The following is a 17,602-nucleotide window of genomic DNA, read 5'->3' as shown; positions in this document are numbered from 1 at the left end:
AGCTTTGTTCTTGCCAAGTTTAAAAAGAAGAAACTGAGGACAACACAAGAAGATCCAATATGAAGGAATTTATTCAGGCTCTCGGGCGAGGTTCTGCGGTCCGACAGGAGGGGCCGGAGAAGTCACACGGACTCCTCTCAGACGTGGGGTTTTATAGGGAGTGAAGGAACTCAATTGGTTGTGAGAGAGCAGGACTACTATTGGGTAAGGTTACAAGCCTTTGTTTGCATATAGGACTTGGCTGCTATTGGCTAGAATCACAAGACCCTGCTTGCATACTAGGTTCTTTAAGGGAAAGCCAGGCTGTGTGAGAAGGGGAAAAGGGAACATCCCAAGCATGTCTGAGCTTTCGGAAAAAAGGTGGGGGGATGTGCGTCCGAGCTCCCGGCGAGGCAACCGGCCTTACATACTTAATCTACTTAAAACAAATTGACAGGAAAAATAAAATTTCAGATGTTTTTTATTCAAAGGTTCTCAAAAGAAATAAAACAGAAAAGCTAACAATCTGATCAAATGTACAGTTCAAAAATGTCTTTTGGCGTTTAACAACAAGTCCTAGGAAAGAAAACTACAGTTATCTTGAACCGGACAAATAAGTTACCACTGGCAAGTCTGTGGCACTAGTAAAACAAAAATAAAAAATTAACTCTCTTGATCATATAGATATCTCTATGAAAATCTTTTTTTTCAATCTGTACAAAAGGTCTTTCTTCATAAATTAATTTTTTTTTATAATTTAATGGCTGTCTACTATGTGATGTTTAACTGATTTTTTTTTTTTTATGTACAGAGGTTATGTTTCCCAAATCTTACCCAGACGAGTATGGCACTTAGTTCAGACATTCCTAGCAGCAGATTTCCCCTCCCCTCTAACCGAGCTATCAAATTTCTGTCTTAACTAATGCAAAAATATCAAGTAGTGAGAGACCCAGGTTTATAACTGTACTAAGTACACAGAGGGTGCTGCGTTCAGTCTGGACTTTCACAAAGCAGTAATATTCCAGGGAGCATAGAACCAATAATACCACAACTTTTAAAAAAATGAAACAAAAACAAAAACAAAAACACATTTCTCTTATGACTATGTAATTTTCACTAGAATCTACACTTCTCAGAGCAGCAAGGACTTTTGAAACTATGAAATGTCACTGACATCTATCATCAAATACAAGCATAAAATTTAAGAACTAAAAAATACTCAAAAGAAATAACTGCTTAGCCCTAGCTCCTGAGCTAGGAGGATTTGGTCTGTGGAAACAGGGAGGGCCAGCAACCTGTCCCAGCACAAAAGAAAATAGACTCTGAGGTAGATAACTGATCATACACAGCTGACCAGACAAGTACACAGTTTTGGAAGACAACTTAATTTACCATTGCTTTTAAAACATATGCAATTGCCTTAATAAAAGAGCTTTAATAACAGTGAATTATCTTATATGTACTAAAGTAGAAATAACTGTGTATTTAAGAATCAGGAATTTCATAGTTTCAAAATTGGTTTTCTTTACACTTGAACACTTGTAGTGATGATGTAAAGTGTGGCACTGCTTGGATCCAAATCTTCCTTCATGCTTGTTTTTTTGTGTGTGTCCATACATCAATTAAAATTATAAAACCTAAATGCAAAGGTACAAAAAAGGCACATTCTCCTAACCGCAAACTGGTCCGGCAAAAATAAAGAGCACAGAAGATGTGATGCTGAGACAAGTTGGAGCTACTGGTTACTGGCTCTTCGGTCTTTGGTGAAGTTACCTTTAAAAGTGCCAAGTCATTTTTATTTTTCAAATTTACCTAATAGAGAGAGAGAGAGAGAGCTAGTAGCCAATCATTTTGCTTCTATTCATATCTCAGCTTATGTTTGAAGATAAATCCTTACTTTTAGCTTTTGCCACTTTGTTGCAATAGCAACATTTTTCGGTTTGCCAGATTTCAGGCATAATTCTCATTCTAAAGCACTATCATTAGTATAAAGGAAGGACAAAACATTCAGTGACTCCCCTCCCCCGCCCCCCCATCCCCAACCCCCAACGCTACCTACACTAAATCTAGAACATCAAGTTAGTTTTTTTTTTTTTTCCTGAAAAAAGGCAAAAAAGACTTTACATTGCATCATACAGCAGATATCCTAAATCAGTCAAACTATCAGAGGAAACTGTTGGCGTACAGTCTTACAAACAATTTACCCTAATAAAAGTTCCCCAGTCAGAAAATGTGTTTCACACAAAACATTTTTCCCTTCTTGCATATCACTACCTTACACATTATGTGAAAAATCATTAAAAACACCTACTACATATTTAAAAAAGCCAAAATTTCAGCAACGTTTATTGACTACCTTTTAAAAGCCCTATGCTGCTGTTTTACAAGGCATAATAGACCAGCTCATTTGGTCAAAGCATTCTACATCATTAGTTTGAACTAACTTTTACTGAAACAGCTACAGCATCAAAAGAGTTAAGGCAAATTGGAATTCATAGAAAAGGATAAGACACTTCACACTACGTTGAAAGAAAGACAGAAAGCTAAGAAAAGAGACACTGACGGCAACATTGAATTACAGCTACACTCGCACTGCAAGCACAGAACATCATGGGTGAAGTCGGACTGTTTAAACTTCAGAAAGCCCATTTCATACAGCTGGAAAAAGAAAAACACAAATTAAACACAAAATGAACAAAACCACAAAAATCCGGTCATGCACTTGGATAAGTCTTCATGGTCTTTGTGCATACCCAGAAAATTGAAGTTTTCTTTTCTTTTTTTTCTTTTTTCTTTTTTTTTTTTTTTGCATCATAACATTTGATAAAAATCTTTTGTTTTTGTTTTTTGTTTTTGTTTTTTTACTAAAATAAACCTGTTCAGGGGAACAGCTACTAGATGAATTTAAGGGTTTTATGCACCTTATAGAACTTATAGCAAAAATAGTTTTAGTTGATTTCATTATAAATAACGTTTTCAAGAACCTGTGCAAAACTGTCAATAATTTCCTAAAGCACAATTGATCAGAAAAATCCATGATTGTTCAGCCTTCACACCCTTCTTCATGTAAGAACACCTTTCTGTACATCTGGAAGAGAAAAATAAAAGACAAATGCTTTTATAGATTTGGTATGATATACTACAGAGATCTGTAATCTGTTTCTTGCTTTAAAGAGAAACGTGTTTGAAAAAGGCTATGCTCATCACTTGTGGTAGACTGATAAATGCAAACTCTAGAACTGATGGTTACTTTCAATGCCTCTCACATCCAGGACTTGCAAAATATTTTCTTCTCTAATTTAGAGCCAAATTCATGTGGGTTTCTAAAGAGTGACTTTATGAAGTCAAAAATACCTATCGTCATCAGGGCAATCCAGAAACCAGGGTATTCTAAGTTCTTCACAGCTATTTTATGACAGACTGCATGATAAAGTGAAAAGTTTTGAAATTTGAGGTTCAAGTGAAAGCTGGAAATATCTTTCAATCTAAGGATATTGACATTTATCTAAATTCATAATCAAGATGTTACTAAACTTGTAATGCTACAGGTCCTCCAGTTTATGATTATCAAAGCAATATAATACAGGATACTTGTATTATAGGACAATTTTGGTAATTGGTGTTCTCTGATGTCACAGATTTTTAGTTTTTTCTCCTTAGTGGGGAGAGTAATCACACATTTGGCTTTAATATAAAATGTTCTCTTTGGACAAAATGATTAATTTTAAATTAATAAAATCATTGATTTTAATTTTTCAACAAGACAGGATGCCTTGGCCATGATTAAAGCAGCATGATAAAATCTGAGTTATCCCAATCACCAGTGTGATTAAAAAAAAAAAGCCCTATAGATTGTGCTTGATTTGAGCTCCCCCAGTTATGGAGACCTTTCCTTCATACCTCACAGTTACTTATTGGGTTGAAAGGTATATGGAGAATGGTCATTAGACGTCTCGACAGCCACCTGCTGCTGACCACTTGCCTCCTACAACAAACAAAGCAGAATGGATGAGACATGTTAGTGGAAAAAACCTCAGCTCTGCTACTGAGGCCTGAGTCCAGCAGTGCCTTAAAAACAGTTACTCTTTAAAGTAAATTTCGTCACATCATGTAGAGTTTTCAAAGTTAATCGTTTCCCTAAGCAGCTGGCATGTCTAATAGACCCAAAGAAGTTCCCATCCAAATGTTTATGACTTTCCTATGCTTATCAAGCTACAGCATATCAAACAAATCTCTTACCCTCTTATCCCCTGGGGACAGATGTGACTTGTAATTCAGTATTTTAAAATTTTATAATCTGAAATATGCTATGCATATGCTGTATATAGTATGAAGCCTCCAGTAGGGTCTAGGGCTGTACCTCATAATCAAACATATGAATAGTTCTACATTGGAAGGCATGAAGCAGCACAGTTACGTGGGATCAAGATTTTGTATCATCTAAGTTCAAGTTGGGTTTTGCCATAGGTCAGGTTTTATGCTAAAGTAGTTACAAAGATAATTTTTATTTCTTTGAGTTTCAGATTGCAGATAAGGAATTGTGAGTTCTGGTAATTGTGGTTGTCAGTAATTGCACAAACAGAAGTAAAATACTACTACCACCACCTACTACTATTATCACAACCACCACAAGGCCAGAGTCCTATGGTCCTTTTCTGGAATCAGAACCTTGGGATCTGCCTAATGCGTAAGATCAACTGGATTGACATAATTCCTTGAAATTTTAAGGATACTTTGCAGGAAGATGCTAAGCTTTCTCTCTAACCATAATTCAAATGCCAGACTTCTTTCATATCTTCCATAACAAGAACAGTTATCTAGCCATACTAACAGTCTTGTAAAAACAGGTATGGTTTCTTCCTCATCCCTGTAGCAGTTTTGAAAGAGCTTTCTCTTTTCCACTAAGTATCTTAACTACAACTGATTTCTTTTCATTATTATTATCATTGATATGATCTTTAGTACTGGGGCTGCAAACTCCAGATTTATCTTATTGTGCCTGTGGTATCATTTTATAAGAGACAAAGTAGAGACTCCGAGGGGTATGAAAGGCACTACAAGTATAAAAAAAATTTCTGGGAGTCTTAGAGGTATGGCCTGGATGTTGTCACCCTAATTTGTCATGATCATAGCTCACTGCAGTCTCAAACTCCAGGGCTCAAGGGTTCTTCCTGCCTCATACTCCTCAGTAGCTGGGACTACAGATCCAAGCCACCATGTCTGGCCAATTTTTAAAAAATTTTATTTTTTTGTAGAGATGGGATCTCGCTATGTTGCTCTGGCTGGTCTCTAACTCCTGACCACAAGCAGTCTCCCTCCTCAGCCTTCCAAAGTGTTGGATTACAGATATAAGCCAACACATCTGGCTAAACTCAACTGTTGATGCAAATATTTGATGTCTGGTAGATTTTTCTGAGTTCTATTTGATTTACCCATTTCTGAAAGTACTTATAGCCAGAATGGTCACTGGATGGTCTCTACCAACCTCAACAGGAACCGCTGTCGTCTGCATATGTGCATACTGTGGCAAGTAGGCTCCTTGCATAGCTGACGTTGCAGGCATGTACTGGAAAAAAGGAGGAGGTCAGAATGGGCAATGGTAAACCATGCAAAATGTGGAGAAGTTGGGGGAATTGTGAGATGTATATAAAGTATTTGTAAATCTCAAGGAAGAAATTTATATGGGCTACCTCGAACCTTAAATATTGCATATAAATATGTCATATGGAAGGCAAACCGTTTTCTCCTTTTTGAATCTGTCGAACTAAAAATCCCATTCTTTGGATTTGCTAACAAAGTGAAGATAAAAAAGTTTATCATGGGTGAAGATAAAAAAGTTTGTCACCCTCAAGAATTCAGTGTCACTAATGTGTGGTTTTAGAAGATCTCTCCTCAAAGGATCTCATTATTTTCTAGCAGCTCCCTAAACTAGTACCTGGTATTGTTTCTACAGGAGGAGCCCGCAGGGGTAAATGACCTATTAGACCCCTAACAGGTCACTGCAGATTAGGCAGCAGAGCCCTGCTTTTCTGACACTGACAGTCATCCCTTTCCCAAAGGCAAGAGAAATTTCTAGTCAATCTCATTGGGTATGTATGGCCCTGGCTTAGCCTTCACGAGAAACTACTGCTGGTTTTGAGTGTATGAGGGTAAAATGGACCATCCTTTGTTCTTTTAAGTCACCAGAGAATACAGGCTAAATTAAAATCCTTTAGCTGTCTTACCAGCAAAATGCTAAGTACCAAACCTGGAAGCTGATCGGGTGCCAGCTCAGCCTCATTACCCAGAGGGGTCTTCTGGACTTTGTTGAAATATTTCAATACTAAGATCATGATTCAATGCTCCCAAACTCCATAAGAGAAGAAGTAAGCAAGAAATAATTTCCTGCTTTTACCACCTTGTATTACCTTCATCTTTTGCTTCATGACACTGCCACAGGGACAGTGGTACTAGACATAAATGACACTAGTCATAAAAGACTAGATGTGGTCATGTGTAGGTGCTACATTCTTGTTAAGGAGAGATACCCAGAGAATAGACTTTCAGTTCATCAATTAATCAAGAAATCACTGAGTATTTGCTTTATGGAAGGTTATGTGGTGGGGAGGACAGGGGATTAGACAATAATCTGTTATCATAGAGCCTGTCATTTGATAGGGAAGATACAGGCTGCATTAATTTACCCTCCTCTGTTTACAGAGACATATATTAATTTGCCACCTACTGTTCCAGTGCTGCCTAGCGACAGATGACTCATCTGCTGGGCCAGAGGGCTGATCATTGACGCGGGCTGTAGTGACATGGTGTGCTCCATTGAGGGAGTTAGCACGGCACCCTGGGGAGTTGGAGACAAGAGCAAAATTAGACAAACTGAGGCACGAGTTAAGATCCTGTATTACATTTGCAAAGGAAATGCCTTAGTTCGTTGAAGAAATGTGAAGCAAAAACAACCTCCCTCCATCTTGCAAATGGCATCATAAACAGTTTCCTAAAAATCTTCTAAATTGCTCTTCCTGAGAGTTTTGTAAGAGCATTAGGGGAAATATATCTTGGCATTCACTTTACAACAATCCCTGTATTAAAGGCGCTGTCCCTCCTCTGCCTCCCTTTCCCTTCACTTTGTATAACTAGAAGCAAGCTAGTCCTGCAGGAGGAGCTATCATAGGAAAAACAAACTGATCATCATTGCCTGCCTAGGCTTACAAAACGCTTTCTTAAAAAAAACTGAAAAAAAAAGGCAGTTGATGTTTTCTCCAGTCACAAAACAATGTATTATATTTAATATGATCAATATAGTATTTTGTTTAACAATGTTCTATCCAGATAGTCGTTTGGCTCAAGATCAGATTGTTAGGATCGATAGCACATTTCTTCATTCACTCAGTGTTTCTCAGAACTTTTAAGTTACATTTTGGTGCCTGGGAGGGAAGGCAATTCAGATATGATTAATCATCTGAGTCCAGATTCTTTCATTTCATTTGAAAAAATGTTGGTCATTAAAAAGAAGATTAAATATATTTAAGAAAATGGGAGGGAAAACAACAATCACTTCTAACTCAGCCAGTCTAACAGAACCACTGTTAGCTATGTCAGGGCACTACTGCCAGATCCTAGGCTCTGTGTGTTTCTGTACAGGTTCAATCAGAGCATAACAACAATTTCATATCCTGGGTTTTTACTCTTAACTTAGCATCTATTCTAAGCACTGACCTAGCTTCCTGCAAAACTATCATTATTATCATTTTTTTAATGATTACATTGATTGTATAAACCAAAATTTAATGAATTCTTTATTTTTGGACTTTTGCAATCACCTCAATATCTGAGAATGCAAGTATTCTGACATGCTTTACAAATACTAATGTATGTTTTGGTATCATTGTACCTGGCATCCCTTAAATACAATGTTATTTATTGATAATTACACAATCTAGGACAGAGTTAGGTATACAGGCACTTTAATTCTGATTTAAATCAGGCAATTTAAAGCTGGGTGGGGAAAGGTAATGAATCCTCAGACAGCAACCTTCTGCATATATTCCTAATGCCTCCTCAAAGATGTTAAGCTCAGATATGTGCAGTCTTTTTCTCAAATGTTGCCAAAAAGAAAAAAGACATAGATGTGTGTCAGAGATAATGTTTGTTGTTCACACATTTTGAAAGAAAATTTTTTCTTTTCTTTTTTAACATGCATCATCAAAAAGCATGTGGTAACAAGGAAATGACTCAGAAGCCTAGAAGATGGTGGAGGAGTTTCCTGCTCCTTTTTCTCATTCATTGGCACCATCTGTAATAGGAAGTCCTCAAATTCAAAGTAGGCTGATTTCCAAGCATTCCAAAAGAGGATAGCATGGACTATCAGGGAGATAGATTGCTATGGGCATGTGTGGATCAATGCATGTATATTAGGTACACATGTACAGGTAAGTGTGGATTTGAAGATGTGTGTGTGTGTGTGTACATGTATAAATATATATGTATATGTATATATGACACAAAAGACATACATATATCCGAGAGCTCTCCTATGTTATCACCTAAACATGTCTTATCTGCTTCTTAAATGTCATCTCAGCAATTTCTCATTTGGACACTGTTATCCCTGGACTGCTATTTCATACACAGGGTCTTACTTTGCAGTATTCACTTCAAAAGGTATCCCAAGACAAATTCCTGTCTGAACATAAGGCCAAGAATAGAGTTCTTTTTCTAAGCAACCAAACGTGTTTTGATTTTACACAAATTGTGAACCGTATTGCTTATCAGGATTCCCATTTTGTATCAGTTACTAGAAAGCTTAGAGCCAAATCTGTAATCTTCTCATGTGAGCACACAGGCCATTGTGTTGGACATCCTTAGCCTTTTTGTAACTTTGTTCTCCATACTTATTTTTTCATTTTCCAACCCTTCTTTTAATTCAACAAACTAGATCTTATGTGTCTTTGAAAAACACATAAAATATAATATATAATAAGGTAAAGTATGACTCAATTTAAAAAAAGGTAACATATACAAATGCTCACATGACTAAGAAATCACATTTGTTATTTATCAAATAATGTGTTACCATTTTAGTATTTATAATCTCCATAGAAAGGCTAAGTAAAACTGGTAAAAATCTGCATCTCAGTTTTGAACTTTATATTTGCATTAAACAGAATGTAAAAAATGAGAGCTGTTTTATCCCAAGTACTATTAAAAATTTAGCCTCTCAATTGAATGATGTCTATAGACTGGTATGAATAAGAAAATGGTACCTGCCTCAAATATGATGTATTTTAAGTTCTTATAGAAAATTTAGTATCTTCTACCAAGTTGTTTTACAACAAGGATGAGAAGAAGTTTTACAATAAATTTGTACATTCTTGTATTCCATGTTTAAAATTTCCCAACTCCTATACCACTCTTGGCAAATGGTTTTAACTCAGAGAGAACATACATGTAGCTTACTTGTAAAACACAAAGTCATTAGGATGAAAAACTTACGGGGTGCTGTAGAATATATGGTTGGGGTTGCATCCAAGAAGGACTTTGCACCTAGAAAGGGGAGGATTTTGAAAGAAATATTGATTTCCATTGTAAAGCTTACCTATTTCTTTAGAACTCTTTTTAATCATGTTAAAAATCTACAGAAAGAAAACAAGGAAACAATACTATCAATGATTAAAAAGATTAAGACAGTTAGAATTCTTGGCAAACTGGTCACTCTGAATAGGATGAAATGATTATTTAGCAACAATTTCTATTTGCCCACTCAAGAAGTAATTATTGAGTATCAGGCAACAAAGAGAAAAAGGCAAAAAAGACATAGGCCCCACACCCAAGAAATTTACTATCTATGCAAGGGAGATAAACACAGGAACAACTGAGTAGTGAAAAGCATTAACAATCAAGGTACGAACTAGGTGCTTTAGAAATACAGATGAATGATGATTAATTCGAGCACATCTTATAAGAAGCTAATCCTTAAAGTATGTGCTTATTTAATACAAGTAACTAAATTCAATCTCTCTTTGATACCTAGGACATTAGTTTTAGAAATCTTGTATGGTGGTCAATGATTTCTAGTTAGTGCAAAAAATAAAAATCTGAAATTCAGATTAAGGAAAATTAATCTTCAGTAACTAGATTTTGACATCTACAGTCAAATGGGCATCCACACAGTAGACCCTCTGAATTGAGAAATAAGATGTGAGAGTCAGGTTTCGTGGCAGGAAAGAAAGTATGTGTAGTCTGCCACTCAAAGAGAAAAACATATCAGCCCATTTCTTGATGACTAGAGCTTTCCAGAGTTGATGTAATTTTATAGTATATTTAAGTTTCTAATTCTTAACAGCAAAGCCCTCCTGCATTTTATCCCCTATTGTTAACTTCAGAGGTTCAATAGAGAGGATATGGGGAAGAGTCATGGGGGAAGAATGTATTGTGATTTACCTTGATAGCAGAGCCCCGATACTTGTTTTCTCTGGTTTCCTTTGCCACCTAAGGCAGACCAAAGTTAAGTGCTTCTGCCTTGTTAGCATTTCAGTTATCTGGACTGTAGCCTTTCCCCATTGGGGTATTTGTGGTTTCTTGCAGCTGCCAGTTTCTCAAATCCAATTGCATAAGTTTATGGTGGTTTACCGGAGAAAGGCCCACTCCAACATGAGTGCAGGGCCTTCACTGGGTAAATGATGGAAAGGCAAACAACTCCCTACAGACCCTAATTTGGGCCAGATGCCCCCATTTTTTTAATATGCTTCAGTGGTCTTAATAATCTAATAGCTTATAGCATTACGGGGTTAGGGAGCTATGACATCTAATCTAATTTTCTTTCTTAAGCAGCAAATCAGCTGCTGTCCATTTCTATTCCTCAATTTTCTAATTATAAAATGGGAATAATAATGTTTTGTAAACTCTCCACTATTGGTTCTTAACCTCTTTAGGGTCATGGAGCCCTCTGAAAACCTAATTAGAGAAAAATAAATTTTCCCCCACTTAATTGCACATACACAAGCAACATTTTGCAAACAGGAGTCACACATCACTTAAAGCTCATCCACTAATCCTTCTAGGTCCCTAAAGTTATAGGGTTAAAAATCAGTCTTAGAGGCTATGGCACTGAGTGTCAGGCAATGCAGTTATATTCCGTTAAGTATCTCAGAGAAATACAGAATGCCCAGGAGAGGAAATAAGGCCTTTGAAATAATATGTTGTTTCCAGTTAGCTATATCAAATTTTTACTGATACTGATCTCCTAATTTTTACTGTACAAAATGATTCTGTGGCCAAAATACACACTGGTTTTATATTAAAGAGGGAAAAAGAGGTGTTGAAGCAATGTGTTAATAGCTGTAATATCTATAGCAACATAAATTCAAATTAATATTTACAATCTTTCATTTGCCAGAGAATAACTTACCCTTGCCCCTATTTTTAGTAAGATATAAATGACAGAGGTTTCCAAGTTCAGACAGTTAAGAAAGACTACCTTTTCATACCAGACACAGGAATTATTTATTAGGGAAGTACATTAGAGCAGATCTCACTATACAGGCAAGGAAAGGGTAGGAATCTTAAATCCAAAACAACTAAAGAGAGATTAAATTAGTAGATACTATTCCCAGCAGAATGAAGCACCAGAATAAGTAACATAAGAACCCAGAGAGAATAAAGAAAAGAAAATGAGTGACATCTCAGGGAAGGGAGGCTATAAGAGCCTAGAGGCCTAGGAGACTGTGAATGATACTGTCAACCTTCAGTTTTAGCATATCTAATCATTTCTGTTATTCAAAGCCATTTTTATGTTTTTAGACAGAATTAGTTTTATGGTATTACTTATTTTGGCCAATTCATTATTTAAAAGTATAACTACCATACTCATTATCAAACTACCTAATCCTGCATATTAATGATGATCAGAACAGTCATAGCTAACATTAACTGAGTGCTAATGATATGCCAGGTCCTCGGCTGGGCTCTTTACACAGTCAGTCTCATTTGGCTTTTATAATTCTCTCAAGCCTATGAGATAAACACTATTATTATCCCCATTTTAAAGATGAGGAAACTGAGGCTTATAAAGTTAAAATAACACAACTATTAGATTACATATTGTAGTCCCCTAACCCCAGAAATTAGGACTACAACATCTAATTCAATTGTTTTAAAATCAAGAATACAACAAAAATTTAGTCACACAGGATCCCGACAGTCAACGAAAGGGAACTCTGCTCCCGCATGTCTTGCAATTGAACTCCATTATGAGACTCCTATCTGGGCCCAGGCAGTAACCCTGTTAGAGGTTCTCTGACACAGGAGGAGAAATGCATGTACACCACTGGGTCCATGGCAGACAGGAGCTACCTTTGCATTAAAATCAAATCAGTATAATAACAAGTAAGCTTCAGGAATTTTTGTTTGTAAGTTGGGAATTTAAGGTAAAGCCTCCTCACACAAAAACCTAAACAGGAAGTCACCTCCTTTTTGCTTTTATATTTTTGCCTTAAATGTCAGCTGCATTGCACACTTAATGTTACCTACTAGAGACACATCTTTGTTTACTTCTTTTATCAGTTCCTGCTGATGAATAGACAAAAGCAAGGGTACGTGCCTACTCTGTATTATATCTAATGGCAATTATCTTAAGTTTCAATTTTTGGAACACATGGTGTCCAAAAGCAGGGCCCTTTGGTGAAGGAAGTGTTTGGGTTCACTCCAATGCCAAAATGCTATGATTCCAAGGACTGACCACTGACAACCATCTTCCTTTGCTTTACATTCTCCTATACATAAAAGTAAATCACTCTGCCAAATACAAAGCAGCTCATACTAAATTGGGTATCCAAGCTGCATAATATTTGACTCAAATTTCATTATATATGCTCAAAATTTTAAGACACATAAAAATGTAGCAGAGATTCATGGTCCGCAAGTGATTATACTGCTGACGAATCCTAAAGGTACAAACCTGGTAGGCAGATACAGGAGATGCAATATAGGGTGTAATAGAAGTTTGAGTGATCATTCGGTTTGTAGCAATACTGTATGGTGAAGGATAAAATCTAGAACAAACACAAAAGCCTTTATTAAGTAATCCTTTAAATAGAATAGTTCATGGAACAAATGTCTGATATTTTCCACCTTCACGTTTTCCCTCAAGCCATTATGCATTTATCTTAATGACATACCCGTTCTGTAGAGCAGCTGTAGTTGGGTCGTAAGTAAGTGTCATTCCAGCCTATGGGAAAGAGAAAGAAATATAAACATTCATCTAGAAAGGCATGATTTAAAAATTATATTTCTGGCCAGGTGTGGTGGTATGCAAGCTGCCGGAGAGGCTGAGGTGGGAGGATCCCTTGAAGCCCAGGAGTTTAAGGCTGTAATTAGCTATGATTATATCACTGCACTCCAGCCTGGGCAACAGAAAGAGACCCTTGTCTCTTTAAAAAAATGTTGGGGGAGGGGTGCTGATTTGCTCTTAAGAGGGATTTGATAAAATTGGGAGTTTACGTTAGTCAAAATAAGTGTAAATATGATAATTAATCTCTAGACTTGCACTGTCCCATGTGATAGTCATAAGCCACGTGCAACTATTTAAATCCACATGAAAAATCAATCTCTCTAGCATACTAGCTACGTTTCAAGTGCTCAGAGAATCACTTGTGGCTGGCGGCTGTCACTGGACAGTGTAGATTCTAGAACATTTTCCCTAGACGTTCTTGGATCAATATTATTATTGTTTTTAAAATAATAATTCATGGAAAGTCAATACAGGGAAACGGAGGTCCAACATTTTATTAGGTAATTGAGGGTTTCAAAAAGAAAAACTATTCAAAAGAGAGGTTAAAAAAAAAAAACCAAATCAATGATAAATACACTATTTATAAATAAATAATTATAATATTATTTAGGATAATTTCTTTTAACCATAAATGCCTCTAAGAAACCATGCCAGCCTGGGCAACATAGTTAGATCCTACCTCTATAAAAAATTTAAAAAATTAACCAGCAGTGGTGGCATGTCCCTGTGGTCCCAGCTACTCAGGAGGCTGAGGTGGGAGGACTGCTTGAGCACAGGAGTTCGAGGTTGCAGTGAGCTATGACCACACCACTGGACTCCAGTCTGGGCAATGGAGATCCTGTTTCTTCCCTTTTTCTTTTTTTGAGACGGAGTCTCGCTCTGTTGCCCAGGCTTGAGTGCAGTGGAGTGATCTCAGCTCACTGCAGCCTCCGCCTCCTGGGTTCCAGCGATTCTCTTGCCTCAGCTTCCCAGGTAGCTGGGATTACAGGCATAAGCCACGATGCAGGGCTAATTTTTGTATATTTAATAGAGATGGGGTTTTGCCATGTTGGCCAGTTGGTCTCAAACTCCTGACCTCAGGTGATCTGCTCATCTCAGTCTCCAAAAGTGCTAGGATTATAGGCATGAGCCACTGTGCCCAGCCTACAGAGACCCTGTTTCTGAAAAAAAAAACAAAAAACCCCAGAAACAAACCCAAAACACTTGTGTTTTTCTTACAGCAATTTAGAATGCTCTTTTACTTCATGTGTAGCTAGCTGGTAAACACAGCTGTTTCCACCACCTATCTGTCCATCTGGAGAACCGCTCTGTTATCCCCATGTATAATGAGAAGAATTTTAATTTGACATCACTTGAATTATAATGTACCAACAGGAAGATTTAATCCTGGCACCTATTTCAGAAATGTGGTGGCCAAGTTAAGATGCCTTTTATGTTACTTTTCATGTAAGCATTCAAGATCACACACCCCCCCCGACTAAAGTTTCAAGAAAGGACTTACAAGTCTCACCTCTCCTTCTCTATGCCATGGTCTTCCATTAGGGATGTATTTGTTTGGGTTCTGTCTCTTTTTCTGTCCTCCATCCGCGAACTTACATAATAAAGGTTCTGTGGGGGCTAAGTAAACAGAGAAAAATAAAATGAAACCACAATTATATGTGTATGTGGATGGCAAAATGTACTTAAAAAATAGGAATAGTGTTCATATCATAAGAAAATTCAGACAACACTTTTAGGCAAAATTAATTTACTCAGACCCTTGTAAAATTATCCAATGGCAAAAAACACAGTGCAGAAAAAAATACTAGTTATTATTTCTGAACCAGAGTGTAATCAAAATATTTAAAGAATTAATCTGAAGAAGCAAAGGATCTTTCAATTCACTTTCATGCTTAAGAGCAGACACATTTCTTTTTGTTTTGGGCCCTCTCCAATTCTACTTCTGGACTGACACCAAAATAGTCTTCAAATGTAAATAGGATTGTGCCATCCTCCCCTTCCCCAACTTATAACGGTCTCACAGCTTCCCACTATCATTCCTAAGAGAGACAGTCAGTTCTCCCAGTAGAAAACAAGCTGCCTCTACACGGCTCACACCATAGTTTTATTCGCAGCATTTGTAACAACTGGTGAGTATGGTTACTTGTTTGGTGTCTGCTTCCCCTTCTAGACTGTAAGCCCTGGGGGGAGGTAACGTTGCCTGTTGTGTCCATCACTGTATCCCCACTGCCTAAGTGTCTGGACTTTGTAGTTGCTTATTACATCTTGGTTGCATCAACGAATGAATAGAAATAGGTCTCATTTGTTTATTTTTGGGATACGTCAGTGAAGATGGCTGTCATGAGAAAGCTAAAAATATTTGTCCACCCTATTTTAAGGTTTTTCTGTGCCTTTACTCAATCCCACTGGATATTGTTTTACTATATATCTACGTATCACTATATATAGATGTGTATATATTACTATATTACTGTATGTATAGTAATATACTTTTAGTATTATATAATACATATTACTATACATATAACACATTATTACTATACATTATATACTATGTAACATCACTATACAGTACTATATAGTAAATCATTACAATACATATAGTATATGTAATGTTACATATTATATATAGTAATATATACACTATATTACTGTATATGGTACCACACATTATATACACTATATTACTATACATAGTAATATATAGTATTATATATAGTAATATACAGTCATATATAGAAATATATATAACATATATAACTATATATTATATATGTAGATATATAGTATATAGATATATAGTAATATATAAGTATACATTACTGTACTATATATTATATGCTATATAATATACTTATATATTACTATAGATCTATATATTTTTTAACTCTAATGAGTATATAATCTTTAAAATAGCCTCTACATCTCTGCTTTTCTGTGAGGCAAACACAGAGAAGGCTTCAGTGAGCTATGACCACACCATATGACCACACACCTGCTTTTCTGTGAGGCAAACACAAAAGCAGAAGATGTAGAGGCTATTCTAAAGGATATGTACTCATTAGAGTTAAAAAAAAAAAAGTCTACAAACAGCACAATAGCACATCAGTGACTTTTCCTCTTCATTGCTTTCCTGCAATGGAAATAGCAGTGTATTCCCGAAAGTTGTGGATTTTTCCATTTCTGGATAATGTAATAAAGGCAATCACACCTTCCTGTCTGGTTCCCACATTCTGTCCTTTGTCTACTATAGAACCATGATTACTACTTTCAAGTTCTGTTTCAAAGTTAAATAACCATGAAGAGAAAAATATTACTTGTGGAAAATTTACTCCTTTCTCCTGTGCCTCTTATTATCCTAATTTATCTCTTATTTTATTTCATGATTACCCACCCACTAATGACAGGGTGGAAGCAGTAGTGTCTCTCAACACTTCTCTGCCAAAAAACAAAATAAAACAAAACAAAAAGCCCAACTGTAACTCCTCCTGGGTGAGCTGTCTGGGCTGCTGCCTGGCACTCCTTTCTTCTTTCCCTGGTACGAACCACTCCGGAGGGATGGGTTGGAATGCCAACTCACTTCTGAATGACAATTGGACTATGGGTATGAGGAGTTAGGAACAAAAATGTTAGGTGTCTGGTGAGAATATCAGCAAGCCTTGGCCCAATCATTCATAAAGAGGTCCTTTCTCTATCTTCCGACTCCATCCCTGTCCCCTTTCCTGAACAAGGAACTTCCATTTAAGGCAAAGGGGTGTGATGGGAGCTGGACTGAGGCCAAATCCAGACTGCAGATGAACTACACTATTCATCTTTTAAAAAAAAAGGCGCTGACTTTGGAAATTTCTACCTTCACCAGCAATCACAGAAGGTAAATAAATAGATGCTATGAGGCGAGAGAGCTTCCTAATCACTGATGATACTTTTAACTCTACAACCAGACTCTTAAGAGATAGATGGAAACTGGGGCTGAAAATGCAGAGCATCAAAGAAGGAGACTGGGAATGGTAAACCGTTAAGACTTACTTTACACCTGGAAGAAATTACCAGTCATCCTTGCCTTTGTAGGCAACCAAAAAAAAAAATGCTGCTTACAATTCCAGTACTGAGACTCCCCTTGACCTCCTGTGTCAACGTGTAAGCAGATGCATGTGTATGTCTAGAAGGGGCTGTGGTGTTGGGGGATGCCTCACCTTGATATCTATGGACAAATCAAGAATTCAGATGGAGAGAAGCAAGATCCCACCCTTCACAGATCTAGAGAGGTTTATCCACTGACATTTGAGGTTTTAAGATGCTTACTCCACATAATCTCATAGAGCAAGAGAGAAGATAATAAAT

General features: G+C 36.8%; 1 protein-coding gene across 10 annotated transcripts in view; it reads right to left on the bottom strand.

Annotated features, from left to right (window-relative positions):
* Positions 1-442: 442 nt before the first annotated feature.
* Positions 443-17,602, bottom strand: part of RBMS1 (RNA binding motif single stranded interacting protein 1) — a 215,660-nt gene continuing 198,500 nt past the window's right edge. For 5 of the 10 annotated variants that reach the window (XM_064382678.1, XM_064382680.1, XM_064382674.1 and 2 more), the window contains exons 7-15: positions 14,763-14,878; positions 13,149-13,198; positions 12,929-13,022; positions 10,414-10,461; positions 9,466-9,516; positions 6,704-6,814; positions 5,465-5,545; positions 3,880-3,964; positions 2,022-3,067 (exon numbers count right to left, since the gene is read on the bottom strand). In XM_064382678.1, coding sequence (XP_064238748.1) covers positions 3,887-3,964; positions 5,465-5,545; positions 6,704-6,814; positions 9,466-9,516; positions 10,414-10,461; positions 12,929-13,022; positions 13,149-13,198; positions 14,763-14,878 — 629 coding nt within the window. In that variant the 3' untranslated portion in view covers positions 2,022-3,067; positions 3,880-3,886. Of the gene's footprint in view, positions 3,068-3,879; positions 3,965-5,464; positions 5,546-6,703; positions 6,815-9,465; positions 9,517-10,413; positions 10,462-12,928; positions 13,023-13,148; positions 13,199-14,762; positions 14,879-17,602 lie in introns of all 10 variants that reach the window. The other 5 variants (XM_064382676.1, XM_064382682.1, XM_064382683.1 and 2 more) reach the window with 5 other exon arrangements.

This window comes from Aotus nancymaae, unplaced genomic scaffold (assembly GCF_030222135.1).
Source record: "Aotus nancymaae isolate 86718 unplaced genomic scaffold, 86718_ANA_hifiasm-v0.15.2.pri h1tg000029l, whole genome shotgun sequence".
Lineage (NCBI taxonomy): Eukaryota > Metazoa > Chordata > Mammalia > Primates > Aotidae > Aotus > Aotus nancymaae.
Note: the sequence above shows the minus strand (reverse complement) of the source record. Positions and strands in the feature narration are given on the sequence as shown.